The 27,979-nt window shown below is 37.2% G+C and overlaps 1 protein-coding gene across 2 annotated transcripts in view; it reads right to left on the bottom strand.

Moving 5' to 3' along the window:
* Positions 1-3,450: 3,450 nt before the first annotated feature.
* Positions 3,451-27,979, bottom strand: part of LOC128686139 (uncharacterized) — a 57,396-nt gene continuing 32,867 nt past the window's right edge. For both annotated transcript variants that reach the window (XM_053772841.2, XM_053772842.2), the window contains exons 3-5: positions 25,267-27,250; positions 25,034-25,068; positions 3,451-9,424 (exon numbers count right to left, since the gene is read on the bottom strand). In XM_053772841.2, the coding sequence (XP_053628816.2) occupies positions 4,398-9,424; positions 25,034-25,068; positions 25,267-27,250 (7,046 nt within the window). In that variant the 3' untranslated portion in view covers positions 3,451-4,397. The remainder of the gene's footprint in view (positions 9,425-25,033; positions 25,069-25,266; positions 27,251-27,979) is intronic.

Below are 27,979 nucleotides of genomic sequence, written 5' to 3'. Positions count from 1 at the left end.
ATTCTGCAACAAGTTTTATATACAGAGGACCCTCAGCTAACGATATTAATCCGTTCCTGAAAGCTCATCGTATGCTGAAATTATTGTTAGCTGAATTAATTTTCCCCATAAGAAATGATGGAAATCAAATTAATCTGTGCAAGACACCCCAAAGTATGAAAAAAATTTTTTTTTTTACCATATGAAATATTAATTTTAATACACACAAACTGACACTTACCTTTATTGAAGATCTGGTGATGATTGATGGGATGGGAGGAGAGGAGTGTGTAGAAGTTGTTAATGTTTAGAAGGGGAATCCCCTTCCATTAGGACTTGAGGTATCAAGTCCTTTTCTGGGGTTACTTCCCTTTTTCTTTTAACGCCACTAGGACCGGCTTGAGTCACTGGACCTCTGTCGCACAACATATCTATCCATAGAGGCCTGTACCTCCCGTTCCTTTATGATTTGTCTGAAGTGGTTCACAACATTGTCATTGTAATAGTCACCAGCACGGCTTGCAATAGCTGTGTGAGGGTGATTTTCATCCATAAAGGTTTGCACTTCAAGCCACTTTGCACACATTTCCTTAATCTCCTCATATCCATAGTAATTCTCACCCTTTTTCCTGCAGGGTTGGCACTAGCTTTCTTGGGGCCCATGGTGACTTATTTTGCAAGTAGAATCACTAAAAACGCTGTGATAATATGAAATGTTCCGATTGTATGCGTGGATGCGACCACACTGGCTAGCTTGTAAACACTGGTGCTCAGGCCACATGTGGATGCGTCTCAAACGAATCGCGTAGGGCGAGTTTTTTAACGTTAGCTGAGGCAAAATTTTAGAGTTAAAATGTATCGTATGTTGGATTTAACATAAGGTGATGCCATCGTTAGCTGAGGGTCCACTGTACTACAGTGGAGTAGAAGTTCAGCTCCATCAAGAGAGGAGGCGGTCTGAGGTTTCAGTCTGTTCGAAATATATCAACCATGTTATGTTAGGCTGAAAGGCAAAGTATTGGCATTAATAAGTGAAATTCTTTGAACAACATTTAAGCATACACAGATTTTCAGTGTTTTCAGATAAGTCCACTTTGACCGTCATTTCATCACACAATAATAATGTGCTTTGCCATGCACCAGCATACACACATGGCTTATAGTTGTAAATGTTGTCATAATTATACATCACAAGTTCTATTAAGTGAAGCAGATACAATAAAAAAATTATCTAAACAAAAGGACTGTTAGCATTCTCTTCAAACAGGTGACTGGCAGTGGCCATGACAACTATTTCATAATCATATTACACAAATAATAGAAGATATTTTCTCTATAATCCAACAAAATTGAATACTACACATTTGATGATTTTTTTTAACACAACCAATTCCCACCAAGGCAGGGTGGCCCAAATTATTATTATAATCAAAAAGAAGCACTAAGCCACAAGGGCTATACAGCAGGGTGGCCCAAAAAAAAAAGAAAAACTTTCATCATTATTCATTCCATGACTGTCTTGCCAGAGGAGTGCTTTACACTACAGTTATAAAATTGCAACATTAACACCTCTCCTTCAGAGTGCAGACACTGTACTTCCAATCTCCAGGACTCAAGTCCGGCCTGCCGGCTTGTCCGAATCCTTTCATGTTACTTTGCTCACACTCCAACAGTACATTAAGTATTAAAAACCATTTGTCTCCATTCATTCCTATCAAATACGCTCATGCATGCTTGTTGGAAGTCCAAGCCCCTCACAAACAAAACCTCCTGTACCTCCCTCCCTCCAACTTTTCCTTGGCTGACCCCTACCCCACCTTTCTTCCACTACAGATTTATACACTCCCAAAGTCATTCTGTTTTGTTCCATTCTCTCTACATATCCGAACCACCTCAGCAACTCCTCCTCCCGCACCTCCTCTTAATTTTAAAACTATGAATTCTCTGCATTATATTCACACCACACATTGCCCTCAGACATGGCATCTCCACTGCCTCCAGCCTTCTCCTCAGTGCAACATTCACCACCCATATAAAAGTGTTGGTATAACTATACTCTCATACATTCCCCTCTTTGCTTCCACAAAGTTCTTTGTCTCCACAGACTCATAAGTGTACCACTCACCCTTCCTTCCCCTCATCAATTCTATGATTCAACTCATCCGTCACAGACCCCATCTGCTGACACGTCCACTCCTAAATATCTGAATACCTTCACCTCCTCCATACTCTCTCCCTCCAATCTGATATCCAGTCTTTCGTCACCTAATCTTTCTGTTATCCTCATCACCTTACTCTACCCTATATTCACTTTTAATTTTCTTTTGCATACCCTACCAAATTCATCTACCAACTTCTGCAACTTCTCTTCAGAATCTCCCAAAAGCACAGTGCCATCAGCGAAGAGCAACTGTGACAATTCCCACTTTGTGTTTGATTCTTTATCTTTTAACTCCACACCTCTTGCCAAGACCCTCGCATTCACTTCTCTTACAACCTAATCTATAAATATATTGAACAACCATGGTGACATCACACATCCTTGTCTAAGGCCTACTTTTACTGGGAAATAATTTCCCTCTCTCCTACATACTCTAACCTGAGCCTCACTATCATCGTAAAAACTCTTTACTGCTTTCAGTAATCTACCTCCTACACCATACACCTACAACATCTGCCACATGGCCCCCCTCTACCTACCCTTTCATATGCCTTTTCCAAATCTATAAATGCCACAAAAACCTCTTTACCCTTATCTAAATACTGTTCACCTATATGTTTCACTGTAAACACTTGGTCTACACACCCCCTACCTTTACTAAAGCCTCCTTGTTCATCTGCTATCTTACTCTTATTCTTTCAATAATGACTCTACCATACACTTTACCAGGTATACTCAACAGACTTATTCCCCCTATAATTTTTGCACTCTCTTTTGTCTCCACTGCCTTTATACAAAGGAACTATGCACACTCTCTGCCAATCCCTAGGTACCTTACCCTCTTCCATACATTTATTAAATAATAGCACCAACCACTCCAAAACTATATCCCCACCTGCTTTTAACATTTCTATCTTTATTCCATCAATCCCAGTTGCCTTACCCTCTTTCATTCTACCCACTTCCTCACGAACTTCCCCCCCCACTCACAACTGGCTCTTCCTCACTCCTACAAGATGTTATGCCTCCTTGCCCTATACATGAAATCACAGCTTCCCTATCTTCATCAACATTTAACAATTCCTCAAAATATTCCCTCCACCTTCCCAATAACTCTAACTCTCCATTTAATAACTCTCCTCTCCTATTTTTAACTATCAAATCCATTTGTTCCCTAGACTTCCTCAATTTATTAATCTCACTCCAAAACTCTTACTTATTTTCAACAAAATTTGCTGATTGTAATTAGCATTTCCAGCACTACAGAATACTGCACATATTATATTAATGGAGATGAACAAGACACCATGCAATATTTAAGTATCTTTATTGCCAAGACATTTTGCCTATGTAGTAGGTGACTAACATGTCTGAGACAGTTGAAGAAGTGGAGATTTTGAGGTGTTCAGTCCCTCAGCCTTGAAAGCCACAGTTGAAGTGGAGATTTGAGGTGTTCAGTCCCTCAGCCTAAGTAGAAGTGAAGTCATCCTAAGTAGAAGTGAAGTCTCTTAGCCTAGATGGAAGTTCCATAACTTGGTCAATCATCTAGGCTGAGAGACTGGTACTATCTAGTTAGATGAGATGGAGAAGAATATGTACTAATAAATTAGATACAGACAGGCTGTCTGGCTGGGATTTACTGGAATGAAGGAATGTAAATGGAAACTGAATAATCAATTAAGTTAGTTTAAAATAAAAATACATTTCTTCAGTGATGGATCATGTGAGAAAAGAATGCATTTTTTTTTTTCAACAACCCAGCCATATCCCACCAAGGCATGTTTCTTTTTAGAAACATGAAAGTCTCTTTTTAAATTTAATAATGTATAAAGGAGAAGGAATTACTGCCCCATTGCTCCCGGCATTTTAATCACCTCTTACGACACGCATGGCTTACAGAGGAACAATTCTATTCCACTTCCCCATGCAGAAAGAATGCATTCATGGATTCAAAAGTAGGAAGAGTATACAGTAATATAATCTATTCAATTACACCAATCAGTTGATGGTTAAGTGGCAGGAATCAAGGAGCTGGACCTCTATACCTGCAAACACAACTAGGCATGTACATGCACACACGTCATAAACAATCTTTCATTAAACCTTACAATGTACAGAATTACAATCATGATATTTTCATAAAAAAAACAAATTTAATTGCTGTCAGTAGCAACCTTTTAAATAAATGGTTACAAATAATTATACAAAAAATATTCATTATTTTTTAACATAGCAATAAATAAGTGCAGTCTAAAAATTAGTCATTGTGGTAGATATGAAGTTTTCCTCCAACACACACAGCCACCATTTCTGGCACAGTATCACTCCTTATCCTTTGCTCCACTGTTTCCATAACCTTTTGCATAGCAAAATGTTTAGTTTTTCTATCTCTTTTTAACTTTTTTTTTTTCTTATATTTATGAATTTGTGATTCACTTTTTTTAGGAACAAACATTGGATGAGAAATTGGTTTACCATCAGGTAATTTTAGGTATGTAGAATTTCTATCATTTTCATTTGCAGCTTCAATCTTTTCCTTTTTTCTCATTTGCAATATAGAATTCAAAAGTGATGAAGTGGGTCTGAAGTAAAATCCACCGTTTGAACCCATTTTTATTTTCTTTAGCATTTTGTTTTTATTAGAAGCCTTATGGCCTTCTCCATCAATGGAGACATTTTCTCCTTCACTAACACCATTGTTTTGGTTGTTATCCGTTTGAAGCTGACTTGGTTTCGTGGACAAGGGTGCTGCAACCCTCAGAACTTGGGTTACTGGGCCACTAGTAGTTTGGCTTGTTACAGCAATAATCCTCTCGTGTGAACTGTGAATCCTCTCCGTTTTGTCATTACTAGTGGACTGAATCTCTCTTAAATTACAAGAGGAGTTAGCTTGCATAAAAATCTTGTCATTTGGTACAGTACTTCCAAAGCTAGCAACTAAAGCTTGAGGATCAGTAGTTAGCTTTTTAGGTGAAACAGAAGCTTGGTAATCTATTACAGACTCTCTGTTTTCACACTGAGAAGGACGATGGCATATTTGCATATTTGTGCAGGTGGGCATAAGGGGTAATAATTTTGATAAAGGTATACAACTAGGTTTAAACGCTGTTATAAGAGGCAAATTTAATTCCCCTTTGCTCCGTGCTACTATGGAACCATTGGCATCTTTCACAGAGGGTATAATTAATGCATCTTGATTTTTTAAAGAATTTTTTTCTTCACTTTCTAAACAACGGGCATGAGAAGATGAAAGAGATGATGATGAAAATGAGCAAATGGATGCTGCTTCATTACAGATCAAATTGTTTTTTATGGGATATACAGGAATAAGATGTGTCTGGGTTGGTACACATTTATTGGTTAAAATTACTGTGCTAGCTGCCTTTCCTAACTTAAACGCATCTTCAGAAATTTTCACTATCCGAGAGGGGTTTGTATCAACACTCTCTGACTTATTATTCATGCATTGAGAATTAGTAAAAGGCAAGCACTTCGGAAACTGTCCCTCAGAATTTGTAATTTGAATCCTCATATTAGACAACAGTTCTGAATTTTCATCGTTAGGTAATCTTTCAGAATCTTCATATTCACTTACAATTTGTTTTTCTGAAACATCATTAAAACTTTTATCAGAGTTTGAGGTTATTTGAAAGTTGTCACACCCACTACCCAATGTATCACACTTTGTTATATATCTCAGCCTGCTTTCCAAATCAGATATTTTTGGTCCATTTCCACTGCCCTCATATGGTTTTAAATTACCTCTAAAGTCTCCTGCTCCAAATTTTTCTTGTGATGGCTCTGGGGATGATGTACAGCTTCCTGATGATGAAATCCCTAAAGAAAAAAATCCACTATGAGCACAATCTAATTCCAACATCCCAGGATCAGATATGTCAAAACTCAAAGGTGAGTTAATCTCATGTTGGGGGCTTGACTTTGCACAACCAAAGTTACTATCTCTTCTAAGATTTCCTATCTGTGAAATTTGCTGATTTACATTCCTCTGAGCTGTGCTACCTTGCTTTAATGTGTAACTATCCTCATCATTTTTCATTACTGGCTCAAACTGAACTGTTACACTCCTTTCTTGGCTTTCCTTATTCCTTGATTTTTTTGAACCAAAATAGAACTTGTCCACATAATTTTTTCCCCTTGCACTCTCATCAAAATCAACAAATTCTTTGACTCTCGGACTATAGCATTGTTTATCATGAACAACTGAATTATCAAGAATTCCACACACAAGTACTCTATTTTCAGTATTAATCTTCCTTGATGAATTAAAAAAATTATTATTACACTTACTGCCATCTTCTTCTTTCTTGAGCATAATGTTTAACATAGCTCTTGTTTTCTTAGTAGGTCTAGTCTCATCACTTTTCTCAATTATTCTCTTTCTTCCTTTGCTAACTGGCTCACCTATTAATCCCTGATCAAGTGTTAGGTCTACTTTTATATATCTATCTAGATTTGTTTCTGTAACTGTGTGTGTTTCTCTCTCCTTTTCACAACAAAATTCTGAGTTGGTGCCACACACACAACTCTCTCTCTTTTCTTTCTCAGTTAAACAAACAGAATTTGTTTCATGCTGAGATTCACAATAGCCTGGTTCAGACACATCTCTGGTTTTCCTGAGTTTCCTTTTCTCTGGGATTATGATCTGAATCTCATCTTCTGAATCCATGGAAATTATGGGAATACTCTCATTATCTTCATCATGAGTGAAGTCTGGATCATGTTTCACAAAAGTATTCCTGAAAGTAAAATTTTCTGCAGGTTCTGTTAAACTTTTCTCGGCACTTTTGGTTACTTTTGATGTCCCTGATATTTTATACATATTCTCTACTTCTCCAAATTTACTTATTTCATCTTCACATTTGACTGCAGAAAAATTTACTGAAGTACTTGGGAAACTGGTACTAAAATTTCCTTCAAGACCACAGCCATTATTATTTGGGTTTACAGTACTTTTCGCTGATGTTATATTAGACAGAAAAAGCTTTCCAGAAATATCTTTGGTCACATTTGTAAGGCAAAGCTTATTATTTACTTTTACAGTATTAGTAAGAACAGATAGAAGGGATTGTTTACTACTATCAATTTCCTTTTTTACTGTACTAACATCATCTACTTTACTTATAAACTTGTGCTCTGGTTGTCTCTTGTATTTTTTGCTCAATGCACTCACTCCAGAAATTAAAACACTCGAGCATATTGGTACGGTATTAATTGCAACGGATGATACTGTTGGTATTGTAACTGACATTACCGTGGGCAAGACTGATGTTGTGCATACATAATTACACGATACAATGGGTGTAGCAGTAGAAGATGCTGATACTGTAGATGTAAAAGTCAGCCCAGAGGGTGAAACTGTGGAAGGAAGCACTGAAAGCTTTGTGGGAAGGAAACCTGTTGTTATATTAGAAGAAACTGGAGTGGAATACACCTGAGTAGCTGCCTTTTCCGATCCTTTAATAGTCAACTGTTCTGAAAATTGAAAATCTGTGCATTTTAAAGAATGACTGTTTTTTTCTGGGAATTTTTCATACTGTTCAACATAATACACACGTTTGGCATCTGAAGCTTGATTAGAATTTGATGTTTCATTATAGCTTGCTTGAGGAGAAGTATTTGCAGTTTCACCAAAGAAAAGTGAGCTAGTAATGTGTTCTTCAAATGTTTTGCTTGGGTGTTCCTGAAGAGGACATTGGAAAAACTCATCATCAAAAACAACATCTTGCAACAACGAGCCAAAGTATTTACTTGAAGAATTTTTTGTACGTGCTTCTGTATCATGTTTGGATAAGTCTGGGATATTTTTAACCTCATTTATAGAGGACAGGGTTTCAGCTTGGTCTTTTGGAGTTTTTTCTTGACATCCCATCCAGCTGCGGATATTTTCACAATTTGAAGATGTTAATAAATAATGTAAGCTGGCATTTGTTGAACTTTCTGCTGTAGGTAATTTATTTTTTATTTCTTTCTGAGGCAATGAATCTAACACAGTATCTTTTTTTTCTTCTTTCGTACATTGTAACTCACTATTATTGCTTTCGGAAATTAAGCCAACACTTTCTAGTAAATGCTTTGGAAGGGCTGGTATCAAACTATTCTTTTGAAGACTTGAGTCTATACCTTTACTCTTGTTTAATAAATTGTTTGAATTCTGTGATATATTTATATTTTCATAATTAGTAATACTTAGTGAGGATTCAGGGTTGATTATAATAGTTTCTTCAGCCTGACTGAATTCTTTATTTACTTTTATTTCATTCAGTACAGATTCAAATTGCTCAAACTGTGAATTATTTTGTGTTGCCTCCATCTTCTGTTCCTCAAAAGTGCCAAATACTGAATTGAGTTTTTCACTCTGTGTCCTGTTATCTCCCTTGCTCACTGTTTGTTTTTGAATTGATGTAGGCTGGTTATGTGAAGATTCTTGGTTAACTAAAGACTGCTTATTTTCTTTAAGGCCTTCATTACTTTCACCCAAGCTATATATGAGTTGAGTAACAGTAAAGTTTGGTTCCTTATTCATATCAATAGTGTACTGCTGTTGACTTAATTCTTTGTTTTTGCCATATGGCTGCAACTGAATGTGTGTTTGTATGTGTGGTGAATTCTTGTTACTTTTTAAATTAATGTTCTGGTTATCATTCTTAAGTACCTTCTGCTCTTTTTTTGCTTCTACTGAAGATTTAGGCTGATAATGTGCATATCTTTTTGAATTATGTTTAACTTCTATTATGTTACTGACTTGATCCAAATTTTTATAATTCTGAGGTATATGTGAAGTGATGCAATGCTGATTACTTGGAAATACTTTAACTGTACATACCTTTTCATTATTACTATTTATACAATAACCTAACTCTTTAGATATACCAACACTTTTGGTATCCAATGTTGACTTGTCAGCCATTTGTATATTGTGAGCCACAGTTCTGTCTTTGAATATATTTGAGAAAGAAATTTCACTACAATTTTTTTTATCAGTCTTCTGTTGCTGTGACATCTTCCTACATTCAGCATTATCATACACTTGTGATAAACACTTATTTTTTAATTCCCTCCCTGTCACTGTATCAGTTTCTTTTAATTCTTCACAGTGCACATAACGTGAAGTGTCACTGCTTCCATTTGACATTTCATTCAAGTCTGGTGCTGACATTCCTTCATTCAGGACATCAGAAGAATGAACACCCTGTACAACAACTTCAATATCTACCTCTTCAAGAGAGAGCTCCATAACTGACCAGGGATCCTTAGCAAGTGAACCTGCAAAGAATATTCATCATTTAGTTGTATACAAATTATAAAACATTAATATACATGATTGTAAAAACAAGAATGGTGCCAAGAGGCTGTGTATGCTCTTACTTATCCCCCCATCCATCCCATTCATCAGTTTCAATGCTTGCACATCCTGGGTGGCTAGGTTGAGAGTGCTGATAAACATGGTACTGAAAATTTTAACTCTTTGACTGTTTCGGCCGTATATATATGAAGGAGGGGTGTTAATGTTTCAGTTTAAAAACTGTAATGTAAAGCACCCTTCTGGCAAGACAGTGATGGAGTGAATGATGGTGAAAGCTTTTCTTTTTCGAGCCACCCTGCCTTGGTGGGAATCGGCCAGTGTGTTAATAAAAATAATAAAAATATATGTCTTATGAGCCAGTGTTTCAGACATATATATACTCAATAATTCTAGCGATTTCAAATCAAGCAGGAGAAAGCTGGTAGGCCCACATGTGAGATAATGGGTCTGTGTGGTCAGTGTGCACTGTACAAAAAAATTCCTGCAGCACGCAGTGCATGAGGAAAAAAAAACTCCGACCGTGATTTTGGATTAAAACACTGACTTTGAGGTGTATTTTTCTATAGTATTTATGGTTGTATTCTCGTTTCCTTGGTCTCATTTGATAGAATGGAAACATATTACAGAAATAGAGATGATTTTGATTAGTTTCATGATGAAAACAGCCTTGAAATTGAGCTCTAAGTAGCGGAAATGTTCGATTTTTACCAATGTTCATCACACCACACGGCCAATACACGTCAACTGGGAAGTCTAATATTCTTTCATTAGTGCACTGATCTTATTTATACCATTTTTACAATAATGCAGTAGTCTGCATAACAGTAAATCTTCTATTTTTTGTGTGAATAAAAAATAAAAATATAAAGAAAGAGTAATATATGAGGGGCCTGGAAACTTGACTAATGAACAGAGGATATGTAATTTTAGTGCCAAGAATGTCTGCATTATTTATTCTGGACCCTATTTTGAAATTGGCATCTTTTTTTATTTGTGTGAAATTGGCCAAATTGCCAATTTCTGACCACTTTACTGGGTAGCTGAAATCAGTAAATGGGCGGTTTCTTGTACTCAATTGATAGAAAAATGGAGCTCTAAAGAAATAGCTATGAGTTTGGTCGACTGAAACAATGGAATTGGCCGAAATGGGCTCAAAATTGGTGAAATCGCCAATGTGTACAGGAGGGCCCCGCTTTACGGCGTTCCGCTTTACGGCGTTCCGCTAATACGGACATTTCAAATTATGACCAAAACTCACTATACGGCTCCCCCCACCTGACTTTCTAATACGGTCACCGTGCCCCACCCTGTTTGTTTACATTCTCCATGAGCTCAGTAAGCACTAAGTCTCTCCATTTTGTCTGGAAACTCCAAAATTTCAAATGTTTTTAAAAGTTATTTCATATTTTATATATACTCTGATAATTATACTTATGTATACCTGTACCTAAATAAACTTACATACATCAAGTCATTTAAATGTCGTATATTACGTTAATATACACATTTTCATTAATCCATCCATGATATTTTTTTCAAAATTATATAATAAACACGATGCATAACATATAAATAAGATAAATACACCCCACAGTAGAATAAATAAACATAAATGTGAGCTGTGTAGCAGACGACTTCCACAAGTGGTGATAATAACAATACTGAGTCTCATTAAATGTCGTATATTACGTTAATATACACATTTTCATTAATCCATCCATGATATTTTTTTCAAAATTATATAATAAACACGATGCATAACATATAAATAAGATAAATACACCCCACAGTAGAATAAATAAACATAAATGTGAGCTGTGTAGCAGACGACTTCCACAAGTGGTGATAATAACAATACTGAGTCTCATTAAATGTCGTATATTACGGTAATATACACATTTTCATTAATCCAGCCATGATATTTTTTTCAAAATTATATAATAAACACTATACATAACATATAAATAAGATAAATACACCCCACAGTAGAATAAATAAACATAAATGTGATCTCTGGTAGCAGACGACTTCCACAAGTGACGCCATAATAACAATAGTCACGGAGTCTCATTAAATGTCGTATATTACGGTAATATACACATTTTCATTAATCCATCCATGATATTTTTTTCAAAATTATATAATAAACACGATGCATAACATATAAATAAGATAAATACACCCCACAGTAGAATAAATAAACAAATGTGAGCTGTGTAGCAGACGACTTCCACAAGTGGTGATAATAACAATACTGAGTCTCATTAAATGTCGTATATTACGTTAATATACACATTTTCATTAATCCATCCATGATATTTTTTTCAAAATTATATAATAAACACGATGCATAACATATAAATAAGATAAATACACCCCACAGTAGAATAAATAAACATAAATGTGAGCTGTGTAGCAGACGACTTCCACAAGTGGTGATAATAACAATACTGAGTCTCATTAAATGTCGTATATTACGGTAATATACACATTTTCATTAATCCAGCCATGATATTTTTTTCAAAATTATATAATAAACACTATACATAACATATAAATAAGATAAATACACCCCACAGTAGAATAAATAAACATAAATGTGATCTCTGGTAGCAGACGACTTCCACAAGTGACGCCATAATAACAATAGTCACGGAGTCTCATTAAATGTCGTATATTACGGTAATATACACATTTTCATTAATCCATCCATGATATTTTTTTCAAAATTATATAATAAACACGATGCATAACATATAAATAAGATAAATACACCCCACAGTAGAATAAATAAACAAATGTGAGCTGTGTAGCAGACGACTTCCACAAGTGGTGATAATAACAATACTGAGTCTCATTAAATGTCGTATATTACGTTAATATACACATTTTCATTAATCCATCCATGATATTTTTTTCAAAATTATATAATAAACACGATGCATAACATATAAATAAGATAAATACACCCCACAGTAGAATAAATAAACATAAATGTGAGCTGTGTAGCAGACGACTTCCACAAGTGGTGATAATAACAATACTGAGTCTCATTAAATGTCGTATATTACGGTAATATACACATTTTCATTAATCCAGCCATGATATTTTTTTCAAAATTATATAATAAACACTATACATAACATATAAATAAGATAAATACACCCCACAGTAGAATAAATAAACATAAATGTGATCTCTGGTAGCAGACGACTTCCACAAGTGACGCCATAATAACAATAGTCACGGAGTCTCATTAAATGTCGTATATTACGGTAATATACACATTTTCATTAATCCAGCCATGATATTTTTTTCAAAATTATATAATAAACACGATACATAACATAAAAAGATGATAAATACACCCCACAATAGAATAAATAAACATAAATATAAGATGTGGGAGCCTGGTTTGTTTACTCTGTGCCTGGCCTGTCACCTCTCATGTATTCATTCTTTCTCTCTCTTATTTATTCGTTTTATCTCATTTACTTACTCCTGACCCTACATTAAGACTACAAATATTTTAAGGTAAGTAATGAGTGAACTGTATATACATTTTATCGCTCTGGGATGCTTAAATATCATAGAATAGTATGTGTGGGTGGGGTGGCCTGGTGAAATAGCCTGCCTATTACAATACATACCACACTTGATTTCTTACAATAAATACTACTTGTCTCACCCTAGATTAAGACTATAAATATTTTAAGGTAAGTAATGAGTGCACTATGTGTGTATTGTACCTTTTTATTGTTTTTTGATGCCTGGTTCTATTGCTAACTTAATATATGTTAGTGTAAACTTGTTATCTAGTGTTTGTATGCATTTATAAGTGGAAAAAAAGGGTGTTCCACTTTACGGCGATTTCCGCTTTACGGCGCTAGCCTGGAACCTAACCCGCCGTATAAGTGGGGCCTTCCTGTATATACCACCGAGATTGCTAACTTCGTGGGAGGGCAACTCCATAAGTTTTTTATCAAATTTCGTACTTTTGGTGTCATTACCATCGGGAAAAGATTCTTTATCATTTCGTAAGAAAAAAATTTTTTTTTCCAAAAATTTTTCGACACCAGGAGACACTTCAGGATTTGGGGTTGCGACAGTCAAAGGGTTAAGGATAACTTCTTGTTGGAGGGAAATGGATATTTATCTAAGCAGGTGTTCAGAGCTGATGAAAATGCAATATTTGAGACAAGAATACCATAATTAACCTTTTTATCCACCGAACAAAAAGATATGTCTAGGAGTTTAAGATGACCAAGGAGAGTGATATGTTACAATTTTGGTAGCTGATATTGCAGTAGATTTTAACTCCTTGACTGTCGAAACCCCAAAACCTGAGGTGTCTTCTGGTGTCGAAAAAAAACAAAAAACTTATAAAAGCCCACTTTGAGCCCTATTTTTGGGTAATTCCATTGTTCCAGTCGACCAAACTCATAGCTATTTCTTTAGAACTCCATTTTTTCTATCAACTGAGTACAAGAAACTGCCCATTTACCGATTTCAACTACCCAATAATATAGTCAGAAATTTGCAATTTGGCCAATTTCACGAAAATTAAAAATATGACAATTTCAAAATAAGGTCCAGAATGAACAATGCAGACATTCCTGGCTCTAAAATAACATTTTCTTAGTTCATCAGTCACGTCTCCAGGCCCCTCTGATATTACTGTTGCTTTCTATTTTAAATTTTTATTTAAAAAAAATAGAAGATTTACTGTTATGCAGACTACTGCAATATTGTAATAATTGTATAAATAATGTCAACCCATTCATGACTGCATATCAGAATGGCTAGTTGGACATTTATTGGAAAATGACATTTGTTTACTTTTGAACATGGCAAAATTCAAACATTTCCCCTACTTTGAGCTCCATTTCAAGACTCTTTTCATAGTAAAACCAATCAAAATCACCTCTATTTCTATAATATGCTTTCCATTCTATCAAATGAGACCAAGAAAACGAGAATACAACCATAAATACTATACGACAATAAACCACAAATTCGGCATTTAAAAAAAAAAAAAAAGTTTTTTTTTCTCATTATGCACTGCGTGCTGCAGGATTTTTTTTTATATGGTGCACACTGACCACAGACCCATTCTCTCACATGTGGGCCTACCAGCTTTCTCCTGCTTGATTTGAAGCCACTAGAATTTATGTGTATACAGTGGAACCCCTACTTGCGAGTTTAATCCGTTCCATGACCTTGCTCGCAACTGGATCTGCTCATTTGCAGACTCAATTTTTCTAATTTAAATTAATTAAAATGCAATTAATCCGTTCCAGTGGAATTCTGCACCTCAATAATTTCGCTAATATCAACTTTATGGCTTATTTATCTATCTCACTTGATCTAATATGACATATTAAACAATATAAATAACATAGAAACCTGATATATGCTCTAAAATGAATAAAATATGTAATTCATGTAGTGGTGTGGGTGGTGTCGGCGGTGGAAGACAGTTTGTCTGGAGATTGGACAAAATACTTCTTGAATAATTTCGCTAATATCATCTATACGGCTTATTTTATCTATCACAATTCATATAATATAACAAACAATATAAATAACATAGAAACCTGTTATATACTCTAGAATGAATAAAACATGTCATTATATATGTGGCGGCAGCGGCGGCCAACGAGCGTTTGGAGACAGGACAAAATACTCCTTGAATATTTCGCTATCATCAACTCTATTGCTTATTTATCTATCACAGTTCATCTAATATGACATAACAATATAAATAACATAGAAACCTGATATATACTCTAGAATGAATAAAATATATCATTATGTAACAGGTGGAGGCAGCCACAACCGCTCCCTCTTTGTTGTGGTAAACACTGCCATCTAGTGACGGCCTATTGAAACCGTCTATTATTATAATTATTAATATCTGAGAGAGTTAGAGCAAAGGAAGGGGTAGCAGTAATGTTAAATGATCAGTTATGGAAGGAGAAAAGAGAATATGAATGTGTAAATTCAAGAATTATGTGGATTAAAGTAAAGGTTGGATGCGAGAAGTGGGTCATAATAAGCGTGTATGCACCTGGAGAAGAGAGGAATGCAGAGGAGAGAGAGAGATTTTGGGAGATGTTAAGTGAATGTATAGGAGCCTTTGAACCAAGTGAGAGAGTAATTGTGGTAGGGGACCTGAATGCTAAAGTAGGAGAAACTTTTAGAGAGGGTGTGGTAGGTAAGTTTGGGGTGCCAGGTGTAAATGATAATGGGAGCCCTTTGATTGAACTTTGTATAGAAAGGGGTTTAGTTATAGGTAATACATATTTTAAGAAAAAGAGGATAAATAAGTATACAAGATATGATGTAGGGAGAGATGACAGTAGTTTGTTGGATTATGTATTGGTAGATAAAAGACTGTTGAGTAGACTTCAGGATGTACATGTTTATAGAGGGGCCACAGATATATCAAATCACTTTCTAGTTGTAGCTACACTGAGAGTAAAAGGTAGATGGGATACAAGGAGAATAGAAGCATCAGGGAAGAGAGAGGTGAAGGTTTATAAACTAAAAGAGGAGGCAGTTAGGGTAAGATATAAACAGCTATTGGAGGATAGATGGGCTAATGAGAGCATAGGCAATGGGGTCGAAGAGGTATGGGGTAGGTTTAAAAATGTAGTGTTAGAGTGTTCAGCAGAAGTTTGTGGTTACAGGAAAGTGGGTGCGGGAGGGAAGAGGAGCGATTGGTGGAATGATGATGTAAAGAGAGTAGTAAGAGAGAAAAAGTTAGCATATGAGAAGTTTTTACAAAGTAGAAGTGATGCAAGGAGGGAAGAGTATATGGAGAAAAAGAGAGAGGTTAAGAGAGTGGTGAAGCAATGTAAAAAGAGAGCAAATGAGAGAGTGGGTGAGATGTTATTAACAAATTTTGTTGAAAATAAGAAAAAGTTTTGGAGTGAGATTAACAAGTTAAGAAAGCCTAGAGAACAAATGGATTTGTCAGTTAAAAATAGGAGAGGAGAGTTATTAAATGGAGAGTTAGAGGTACATGTATTGGGAAGATGGAGGGAATATTTTGAGGAATTGTTAAATGTTGATGAAGACAGGGAAGCTGTGATTTCGTGTATAGGACAAGGAGGAATAACATCTTGTAGGAGTGAGGAAGAGCCAGTTGTGAGTGTGAGGGAAGTTCGTGAGGCAGTAGGTAAAATGAAAGGGGGTAAGGCAGCCGGGATTGATGGGATAAAGGTAGAAATGTTAAAAGCAGGTGGGGATATAGTTTTAGAGTGGTTGGTGCAATTATTTAATAAATGTATGGAAGAGGGTAAGGTACCTAGGGATTGGCAGAGAGCATGCATAGTTCCTTTGTATAAAGGCAAAGGGGATAAAAGAGAGTGCAAAAATTATAGGGGGATAAGTCTGCTGAGTATACCTGGTAAAGTGTATGGTAGAGTTATTATTGAAAGAATTAAGAGTAAGACGGAGAATAGGATAGCAGATGAACAAGGAGGCTTTAGGAAAGGTAGGGGGTGTGTGGACCAGGTGTTTACAGTGAAACATATAAGTGAACAGTATTTAGATAAGGCTAAAGAGGTCTTTGTGGCATTTATGGATTTGGAAAAGGCGTATGACAGGGTGGATAGGGGGGCAATGTGGCAGATATTGCAAGTGTATGGTGTAGGAGGTAGGTTACTGAAAGCAGTGAAGAGTTTTTACGAGGATAGTGAGGCTCAAGTTAGAGTATGTAGGAAAGAGGGAAATTATTTCCCAGTAAAAGTAGGCCTTAGACAAGGATGTGTGATGTCACCGTGGTTGTTTAATATATTTATAGATGGGGTTGTAAGAGAAGTAAATGCGAGGGTCTTGACAAGAGGCGTGGAGTTAAAAGATAAAGAATCACACACAAAGTGGGAGTTGTCACAGCTGCTCTTTGCTGATGACACTGTGCTCTTGGGAGATTCTGAAGAGAAGTTGCAGAGATTGGTAGATGAATTTGGTAGGGTGTGCAGAAGAAGAAAATTAAAGGTGAATACAGGAAAGAGTAAGGTTATGAGGATAACAAAAAGATTAGGTGATGAAAGATTGAATATCAGATTGGAGGGAGAATGTATGGAGGAGGTGAATGTATTCAGATATTTGGGAGTGGACGTGTCAGCGGATGGGTCTATGAAAGATGAGGTGAATCATAGAATTGATGAGGGAAAAAGAGTGAGTGGTGCACTTAGGAGTCTGTGGAGACAAAGAACTTTGTCCTTGGAGGCAAAGAGGGGAATGTATGAGAGTATAGTTTTACCAACGCTCTTATATGGGTGTGAAGCATGGGTGATGAATGTTGCAGCGAGGAGAAGGCTGGAGGCAGTGGAGATGTCATGTCTGAGGGCAATGTGTGGTGTGAATATAATGCAGAGAATTCGTAGTTTGGAAGTTAGGAGGAGGTGCGGGATTACCAAAACTGTTGTCCAGAGGGCTGAGGAAGGGTTGTTGAGGTGGTTCGGACATGCAGAGAGAATGGAGCGAAACATAATGACTTCAAGAGTGTATCAGTCTGTAGTGGAAGGAAGGCGGGGTAGGGGTCGGCCTAGGAAAGGTTGGAGAGAGGGGGTAAAGGAGGTTTTGTGTGCGAGGGGCTTGGACTTCCAGCAGGTATGCGTGAGCGTGTTTGATAGGAGTGAATGGAGACAAATGGTTTTTAATACTTGACGTGCTGTTGGAGTGTGAGCAAAGTAACATTTATGAAGGGGTTCAGGGAAACCGGCAGGCCGGACTTGAGTCCTGGAGATGGGAAGTACAGTGCCTGCACTCTGAAGGAGGGGTGTTAATGTTGCAGTTTAAAAACTGTAGTGTAAAGCACCCTTCTGGCAAGACAGTGATGGAGTGAATGATGGTGAAAGTTTTTCTTTTTCGGGCCACCCTGCCTTGGTGGGAATCGGCCAGTGATAATAAAAAAAAATAATAAAAAAAATATTATATGTATTATTATTAGATATATTATTATTATTATTACTGTATTATACTATTATTATTATACATATTATTATTATTATTACAATATAAATAATTTGAAATTTTTATTCACACAAAAAATATAAGATTTACTGTTACGCCTTATTGCAATAATTGTATAAATAATGTCAACCCATTCATGACTGCATACTGGAATGGATAGTGACGTCATTTGTTTACTCTTGAACGTAGTCAAGCAAACAAGCATTTCTCCCTCGTTGAGCTCAATTTCAGGGTGCTTTTTGTCGGGAAAGCAATCAAAATCATATCTATTTCTGTAATATATTTTCCATTCTATCAACTGAGACCAAAAAAACGAGAATACAACCATAAAAACCATACAAAAATACCGCTAAGGGGTGGCTAATTGCTGAGAAGTGAACTCCATTATTTATGCTCCGATTTCTTTCATTTTTGGTGTATGTTAAGAAGCATCTTTCCATCATACTTTGCTCAAGTTTCAATAAGATAGTCCAACAAACAAATGAGATACAATTCCCTAGATCAAGAGCAAGAGCCCCTCACCAGCGTCAAGAAACCTCTTACTTCTGGAAATTTTGCTCGCGTATGGAAGCAAAAAATCAACCCATCAACTGCTCACATTTGGAAAAACTCGCACGTGGATGCACTCACAAGTAGAGGTTCCACTGTATATACGTCAAACACGGTGGCTTGTAAGATGTATATATATGACCAAAACAGTCAAAGGGTTAAGCTCAAGGCCATGTTAGTGAACAATTTTCAAAATCCAAGGTCACTGAAATATATCTGCAGTTATCCAGCCAGTAATATAGTGCTATCCAATATCCAATTTTTCATTACCTAAACTATTTTATTTTTTTACCTTCATCGCCTTGCTCTTGTCTCAAGCCAAGTCCACCTAAATGGTTTCCCCGGATCCCTTCATAAATGCTGCCTTTCTTATACTTCAACAGCATATTATTATATTATTAACACATCGGCCGATTCCCACCATGGCAGGGTGGCCCAAAAAAGAACTTTCATCATCATTCACTCCATCACTGTCTTGCTAGAGGGGTGCTTTACACTACAGCATATAAAACTGCAACATTAACACTCCTCCTTCAGAGTGCAGACACTGTACTTCCCATCTCCAGGACTTAAGTCCAGCCTGCCGGTTTCCCTGAATCCCTTCATAAATGTTACTTTGCTTACACCCCAACAGTACGTCAAGTATTAAAAACCATTTGTCTCCATTCACTCCCATCAAATATGCTCATGCATGCTTGCTGGAAATCCAAGCCCCTTGCACACAAAACCTCCTTTACCCCTTCCCTCCAACCTTTCCTAGGCCAACCCCTACCCCGCCTTCCCTCCACTACAGATTTATACACTCTCGAAGTCATTCTGTTTCATTCCATTCTCTCTACATGTTCGAATCACCTCAACAACCCTTCCTCAGCCCTGTGGACAACAGTTCTGGCAATCCCACACCTCCTCCTAACCTCTAAACTACGAATTCTCTCCATTATACTCACACCACACATTGCCCTCAGACATGATATCTCCAATGCCTCCAGCATTCTCCTCGCTGCAACATTCATCACCCATGCTTCACACCCATATAAGAGTGTTGGTAAAACTATCCTCTCATACATTCCCCTCTTTGCTTCCAAGGACAAAGTTCTTTGTCTCCACAAACTCCTAAGTGCACCACTCGCCCTTTTCCCCTCATCAATTCTATGATTCACCTCATCTTTCATAGACCCATCTGCTGACAGGTCCACTCTCAAATATCTGAATACATTCACCTCTTCCATACTCTCCTTCCAATCTGATATCCAATCTTTCATCACCTAATCTTTTTATCCTCATAACCTTACTCTTTCCTATATTCACTTATAATATTCTTCTTTTACATACCCTACCAAATTCATCCACCAGCCTCTGCAACTTCTATTCAGAATCTCCCAAGAGCACAGTGCCATCAGCAAAAAGCAACTGTTATAACTCCCACTTTGTGTTAGATTCTTTATCTTTTAACTCCACATGTCTTGCCAAGACCCTTGCATTCACTTCTCTTACAACCTCATCTATAAATATATGTATTGAACAACCACGGTGGCATCACACATCCTTGTCTAAGGTCTACTTTTACTGGGAAATAATCTCCCTTCTCCTACATACTCTAACCTGAGCCTCATTATCCTTGTAAAAACTCTTCACTGCTTTCAGTAACCTACTTCCTATACCATACACCTGCAACATTTGCCACATTGCCCCCCCCCCCCATATCCACCCTGTCATACACCTTTTCTAAATCCATAAATGCCACAAAAACCTCTTTACTCTTTAGCCTTATCTAAATACTGTTCACCTATATGTTTCACTGTACACACTTGGTCTACACACCCCCTACTTTTCCTAAAGCCTCCTTTTTCATCTGCTATCCTACTCTTTGTCTTACTCATAATTCTTTCAATAACAACTACCATACACTTTACCAAGTATACTCAACAGACTTATCCTCCTATAATTTTTGCACTCTTTTGTCCCCTTTGCCTTTATACAAAGGAACTATGCATGCTCTCTGCCAATCCCTAGGTACCTTACCCTCTTCCATACATTCATTAAATAATAGCACCAACCACTCCAAAACTATATCCCCACATGCTTTTAACATTTCTATCTTCATCCCATCAATCCCAGCTGCCTTACCCCCTTCATTCTACTCACTGCCTCACGAACTTCCCCCACACTCACAACTGGCTCTTCCTCACTCCTATAAGATGTTATTCCTCCTTGCCCTATACACGAAATCACAGCTTCCCTATCTTCTTCAACATTTAACAATTCCTCAAAATATTTGCTCCATCTTCTCAAAACCTCTAACTCTCCATTTAATAACTCTCCTGTCCTATTTTTAAATGACAAATCCATTTGTTCCCTAGGCTTCCTCAACTTGTTAATCTCACTCCAAAACTTTTTTCTTATTTTCAACAAAATTTGTTGAAAACATCTCACCCACTCTCTCATTTGATCTCTTTTTACACTACTTCACCACTATCTTAACCTCTCTTTTTCTCTCCATATACTCTTCCCTCCTTGCATCACTTCTACTTTGTAAAAACCTTCCATATGCTAACTTTTTCTCCCTTACTACTCTCTTTACACCATCATTCCACAAATCGCTTTTCTTCCCTCTTGCACCCACTTTCCTGTAACCACAAACTTCTGCTGAACACTAACACTACATTTTTAAACCTACCCCACACATCTTTGACCCCATTGCCTATACTCTCACTAGCCCATCTATCCTCCAATAGATGTTTGTTTATATCTTACCCTAACTTCCTTCTCTTTTAGTTTATAAACCTTCACCTCTCTCTTACTTGATGCTTCTATTTTCTTTGTATCCCATCAACCTTTTACTCTCACTGTAGCTACAACTAAAAATTGATCTGATATGTCTGTGGCCCCTCTATAAACATGTACATCCTTAAGTCTACTCAACAGTCTTTTATCTACCAGTACATAGTCCAACAAACTACTGTCATTATGCCCTACATTATATCTTGCATACTTATTTATCCTCTTTTTCTTAAAATATGTATTACCTATAACTAAACGGTTGTCGGCCTCACAGACTGTGCATCTGGCGATAGACCTGCAATATTTTGCTGGATGACCAAAATGCCAACAATTTCTACACTGTTGTGGTGTAGGGATCACCTTTCGAATTTGTAAACAGTGTCCCGCTATATATACAAAGGATGGAGGCTCATGGGAGTCAAACGTTAAGCAAGCTACATTGCAAGGGTATCGTCTCCTGCAGGCAGGGAGAACATAAGTATCTACTTTGAGGATTTGGAGGTCTTTGAGTTCTAGCTGTTCCAGAATATCATCGCCACATGTCTGGAAATTCTGTTGGACAATGTTATGGGGTAGAATGACAGTACCACTACAAGAATGGAGAGGATGATGATTTTCAATAGTTACAAGAATAGTATCGATAGCTGTAAGGAGAGAAGGATCGTGAGCTTGGTCAGCATCCTGGACAGTGATGATGCATGTACCACTCTTGAGAGCATGAAAGGATATATCTCTACCAACATGGCAAAGGAGTGCCTTGCCAATACTATGGTCGGAAAGCTAAGCTGTAGAGGAAGTCAGTCGTAGAGTAAAAAACTTAGTCCATCGTGTATTTTGAAACATAGTGTGTAAAGGGATTGCGTGATGTGCTGGTCTTTTCTGAGTAGAATGAGAAGGAAGCAAAGTAGTATCATCAGGTAAAGGTCTTGGGTGTTTAGGTGTGGGACCAGAGTTGGTCTGATGTGGGATGGCAGGCAATCTGAAAATCGCAATACTGTAGAGGAAGCAGCCCGAAGTATAGTCAAAGAAAAGTGGAGGTCAGATGTATCGGAGGAGTCAGTCAAAACCCCGGAATCTGGAGCAGGTGTCGAAACGGCACCAGCAGGAGGTACAGGGGCGCTAGAAATGACCGAAGAGTGGTCAAATAACGAGGCAGGGTCAGAACAGGGTGCGGTATCAGGAAGGGGCCCAGGGGGGAGCAGGTTCATGGACTGGGAACTCCATGGTTAGGTTACTTCTTTCTTTTTGTTTTTTTTTAGAAAAAATAAGGAAAGGGAAGAAAAAAAAAAAGAATAAAAAAAAGGGGGGGAACATGGAGGAATAGCTACTAGGAGGAATGAAAGAGCCATAAATCTCCCTCCTGGCCCAAGAGGACCTCAGTACCACAAGTAGTGCAGATGCGGCATGAAACCCGTGCCATACCCTACCCTTCATGCCTGGTTACTTTGTTTACTTTTGCTAGTGAGGCGTACTAGTACACAGGACATATGGTCATCCCGAGTAGTTAACCATGATACACTGCTGGCCTTAGATTTTTTCGAATGTATGAACAGATCGAAGAAGACCCCAAAGTGTTGTCAAGGTAAAAAATGTTGGCAGGTGGCAAATTTGCAGGTATAAAAACGGTGTGTACCAGTACGTTGGACACAGTACCAGAAACTGCATACTAGGACATCAGACACAGTTAACCCTTTGACTGTCGCAACCCCCAATCCTGAGGTGTCTCCTGGTGTCGCAAAATTTCAAAAAAAAAAAAAAAAAAAATTATTTTTTTCTTATGAAATGATAGAGAATCTTTTCCCGATTGTAATGACACCAAAAAAAAAAAAAAACGAAATCTGATGAAAAACTGACAGAATTATGCTCTCGCGAAGTTAGCGGCCTCGGCGATATTTACAAATCGGCGATTTCGCCCACTTTGAGCCCTATTTTCAGCTAATTCCGTTGTTCCAGTCGACCGAACTCATAGCTATTTCTTTAGAACTCCATTTTTTCTATCGATTGAGTACAAGAAACTGCCCATTTACCGATTTCAACTACCCAATAATGTGGTCAGAAATTTGCAATTTGGCCATTTTCAAGAAAATTAAAAAATATAACAATTTCAAAATAAGGTCCAGAATGAACAATGCAGACATTCCTGGCTCTAAAATAACATTTTCTTTGTTCATCAGTCATGTCTCCAGGCCCCTCTGATATTACTCTTGCTTTCTATTTTGAATTTTTATTCAAACAAAATAGAAGACTTACTATTATGCAGACTACTGGAATACTGTAATAAATGTATAAATAACATCAACCCATTCATGACTGCATATTAGAATGGCTAGTTGGACATTTATTGGACAATGACATCATTTGTTTACTTTTGAACATTGGCAAAAATCAAACATTTCCCCTACTTTGAGCTCCATTTCCAGGTTCTTTTTATAGTAAAACCAATCAAAATCACCTCTACTTCTATAATATGTTTTCCATTCTATCAAATGAGACCAAGAAAACGAGAATACAACCATAAATACTAAACGAAAATAGACCACAAAGTTGGCATTTTAATTAACAAAAACGGTCGTTTTTTTTTTCTCATTATGCACTGCGTGCTGCAGGATTTTTTTTATATGGTGCACACTGACCACACAGACCCATTCTCTCACATGTGGGCCTACCAGCTTTCTCCTGCTTGATTTGAAGCCGCTAGAATTTACGAGTATATATATGTCAAACACAGTACCTCGTAAGACGTATATATACGGCTGCGACAGTCAAAGGGTTAAAGGGTTGACTTGTGACTAGCTAACGGTCCAAGTCGGACCGAAATGACATGAGTTTCATTCTCCTATTGTAGGTTATTTATGCATAATTTTTTTATGGAAGAAGCTAAGATATATGACATTATGATAAACTGCAGTGGTATGACATAAGGGTGAATTCTGTTTTAAGAAAGAATTTTATAGCAGTATAAATTTCTACTAACATTGAATGTATGATGGTGAATATTTTCCCCTGTATGGGTCACCTTGCCTTGGCAGAATGACCCAAAGGTAAAAAATCTTTAAAAAATTATCAAGGGCCCCTGATTCTCATTACAACTGAAAGCCAGAATAGAAGAACCTCTTTATTACTTGCACATATTCAAGACTTGAATGTCCCCATTTTATTACTACAACGAAAAGTTTCACATTAGGATTATATTCACATTTATAAGGAAATTAAACATACATACCTACTAAATTCACGTTAAAACTTTTACTCACCACTCAGAAGGCTTCGGAAGCTCAAGTTGGTTAAACTAAACAGAAGAAAATATGTTAAACATTGCAGACATTAAAAAAAAAGAAAAATGGCACCACAATTTTTTTTGCAATTTTCCAGTATAATCCACTTCAGAAAATACACGAGATATATAAAGAAGCTATTAAATAAAATGGTAAAATGTACAATCCCTGGTATGAAGCACACACTCACTATGTTGCACTTTTATACTCACTTCCTATTATGATGATTACTTCTTTGATCAGGTATCTGCAAGCTTGGGCCTTGAAGAAGGGTTGAAAGACTTCGTCGAATATTGCCATCATAACTGTCTTCAGTTATTAACTGGTCACAGAAGCGTCCTCTTGGGACAGTTGGTGCCTGAACTTCAATGGTGCCGGTACGTTGCCTTGTCTGGCGAGGCAGCATTACAGATGGAAGTTTTGATCTGTTTGGTTGTGATTTTGACAACTCTTGGGTGTTATTTAAACTGTCCTGTCCCCTGCCTCTGTTTGAAGCCCTTCCACGGCCCCGACCCCTACCTCTGAGTATGGGTACAGTATTATTACAGACTTTGATGCTAGAGTCTAATAAGTTGTTTGTACTGAGCCTTCGACATCCATTAAAAAATTGATGGGCTTTGCCCTTTTTCCTACCCTTTCCTCTCCCTCGTCTTCTGCCTCTGTTAGTTGTATTATACCGGTTTATATTTGTAACTGAACAGAAAGATAGTGTATCTGAAGAATGATCTGAACATGATGCCTTACTCTCAACATTCTCTGCTATATCAGATAATAAAGAAGACCCAAACTGACTAGAAGAATCACAATGTTCTTGTATCACTGCTGCTTGAGAAGGTTCTATAATCAAGTTAGCACCAGTTTTAGCTTTTGGCATTATATCATCTTTTGAGGCTGAATGAATGTTATTAGATTCCAGATCTGCATTAAATGATCCAGATGAACTAGGAGAATTTTCAAAAAAAAAGGCCTCAGAATCATTATCAGCCTTTACCTCTCCCTCCACTCTACTCAGCGGTAATTCACTAGTGATGGCAGACTGATCAACAGGTAATTGAGACCTAGATAATTCGGATTCTACACCTGTTTGCTCATTTAAATCTAAACATTTTTCAATGGTTACCATTGCTGGATGAATGTTAAAATGAGGTAGAGCTTGACAAGCAGACAATTCTAAATCCATTGCTATTATGCTTTTCAAATTATGAGATGAAGCCAACACTGACTTACATTTTGAAGTTTCATTTGCCTCTACAGTTTGCACAGACTCAAGGTTGGATTTAGAACAGGATGAAAGATGATTCTCATCCTGCAAGTGTGGTAATGCAACAGCTGAAACTTTGTTAGTGTCTTCTTCATTATAACCACTATCATCACTGGCAGCTGAAGCTGCAGGTGATAAAAACTGAGAATCACACAATACGGAAAGATCATAATTCACAGGATGATTTGGTGGACATGTGAGTGATGTTGATTTTGTATCATTTTCCTGATAACTTTGTGCTACTTTTTTCTTAATATCTGCATTTACTTCTAACAATGGAGAACTTGGTAACAAATCACTGGTGAAATCCAGACTATCATTAAGTCCACTTTTTTCTTTCATTGGAGATATTTGAGAAAAAGCTGATCTCTGACTGGGAATTATAAGTTTCTGCTGTTCTGAAATCCTTGACTCTGAAATGTTTTTTCTAAAAGTTCTGTTAGAGTTAGGTCCAGTACTAGAAGGTTTCACTCCTATACTGTCTGTGCACACAATTTCATTTATCCCATTGTTAAATGTTGGGGATTCAAAACCTTTCATCCAAGATTCAAGTTCTGCTGTTACAATATCTAGTCCAGTATCATTACTAGAGGTCAGAGGTGGAGACTCCTTTGTGAGAGAACGTACATGTGCTGGAGAGTCTAAATCTAAGCTACCAAGCAATTCAAAGAAACTGTCACACTTGGAATCATCTTTCAATACTGGAGGCTGAAAATCAGCAGGAACAGCAGCAAAATTTGGAGAGACAGGGCACTTTTTGGAATATTTACTTTTATTCCTAACGAATTTTGAAGGTGCATAAGACTTAAGTAAAAGCAATTCTACTTCTTTATCTGTTACGGACCCCATTGACTGGGCAGGACTCAATAATGGGCTTCTTACATCCAACTGCACACCACTACTGTTGCTGCTACCTTCCCAAAAACGATGATGCCCTGTAAAAAATAAATTACATAAATAACATGCAAATAATACAGTTGCAAATTAAGTAAAAAAAAAAAAAGGGGGGGGGGGGATTTTGCTGAAGAGCCTGATGACCCACATTAAAACGATATACAAAAAAAGTAAGTGGGGAGGCAGCATCTCCATGATAATGCAGACATGCATTTTCATACCTCAAACTACAGTGGACCCCAGATATCCTAGCCATCGCATTTTGTAATACAGTGGACCCCCGCATACCGATGGCACCACATAGCGATTAATCCGCATACCGCTTGCTTTAATCGCAAAAATTTTGCCTCGCATACCGCTTAAAAACCCGCTCACCGATTTTCGTCCGAGATGCGTCCAATGTGCGCCCTCAGCCAGCCTCACATGTGCCGCCCGTGCCATTGTTTACCAGCCAGCCTCCGCAGTAACATTCAAGCATACAATCGGAATATTTCGTATTATTACAGTGTTTTCGGTGCTGTTTCTGGAAAATAAGTGACCATGGACCCCAAGAAAGCTTCTAGTGCCAACCCTACACCAATAAGGGTGAGAATTCCAATAGAAATGAAGAAAGAGATCATTGATAAGTATGAAAGTGGAGTGCGTATCGCCAACCTGGTCAGGTTGTACAAGAAACCCCAATCAACCATCGCTACTATTGTGGGCACCAGAAAGGCAATCAAGGAAGCTGTTCTTGCCAAAGGTTTAACTGTGTTTTCGAAACAAAGATC

The sequence above is a fragment of the Cherax quadricarinatus genome, chromosome 9 (genome assembly GCF_038502225.1).
Source record: "Cherax quadricarinatus isolate ZL_2023a chromosome 9, ASM3850222v1, whole genome shotgun sequence".
NCBI lineage: Eukaryota > Metazoa > Arthropoda > Malacostraca > Decapoda > Parastacidae > Cherax > Cherax quadricarinatus.
The sequence above is the reverse complement of the archived record's forward strand: the minus strand, read 5'-3'. Positions and strand labels throughout refer to the sequence as shown.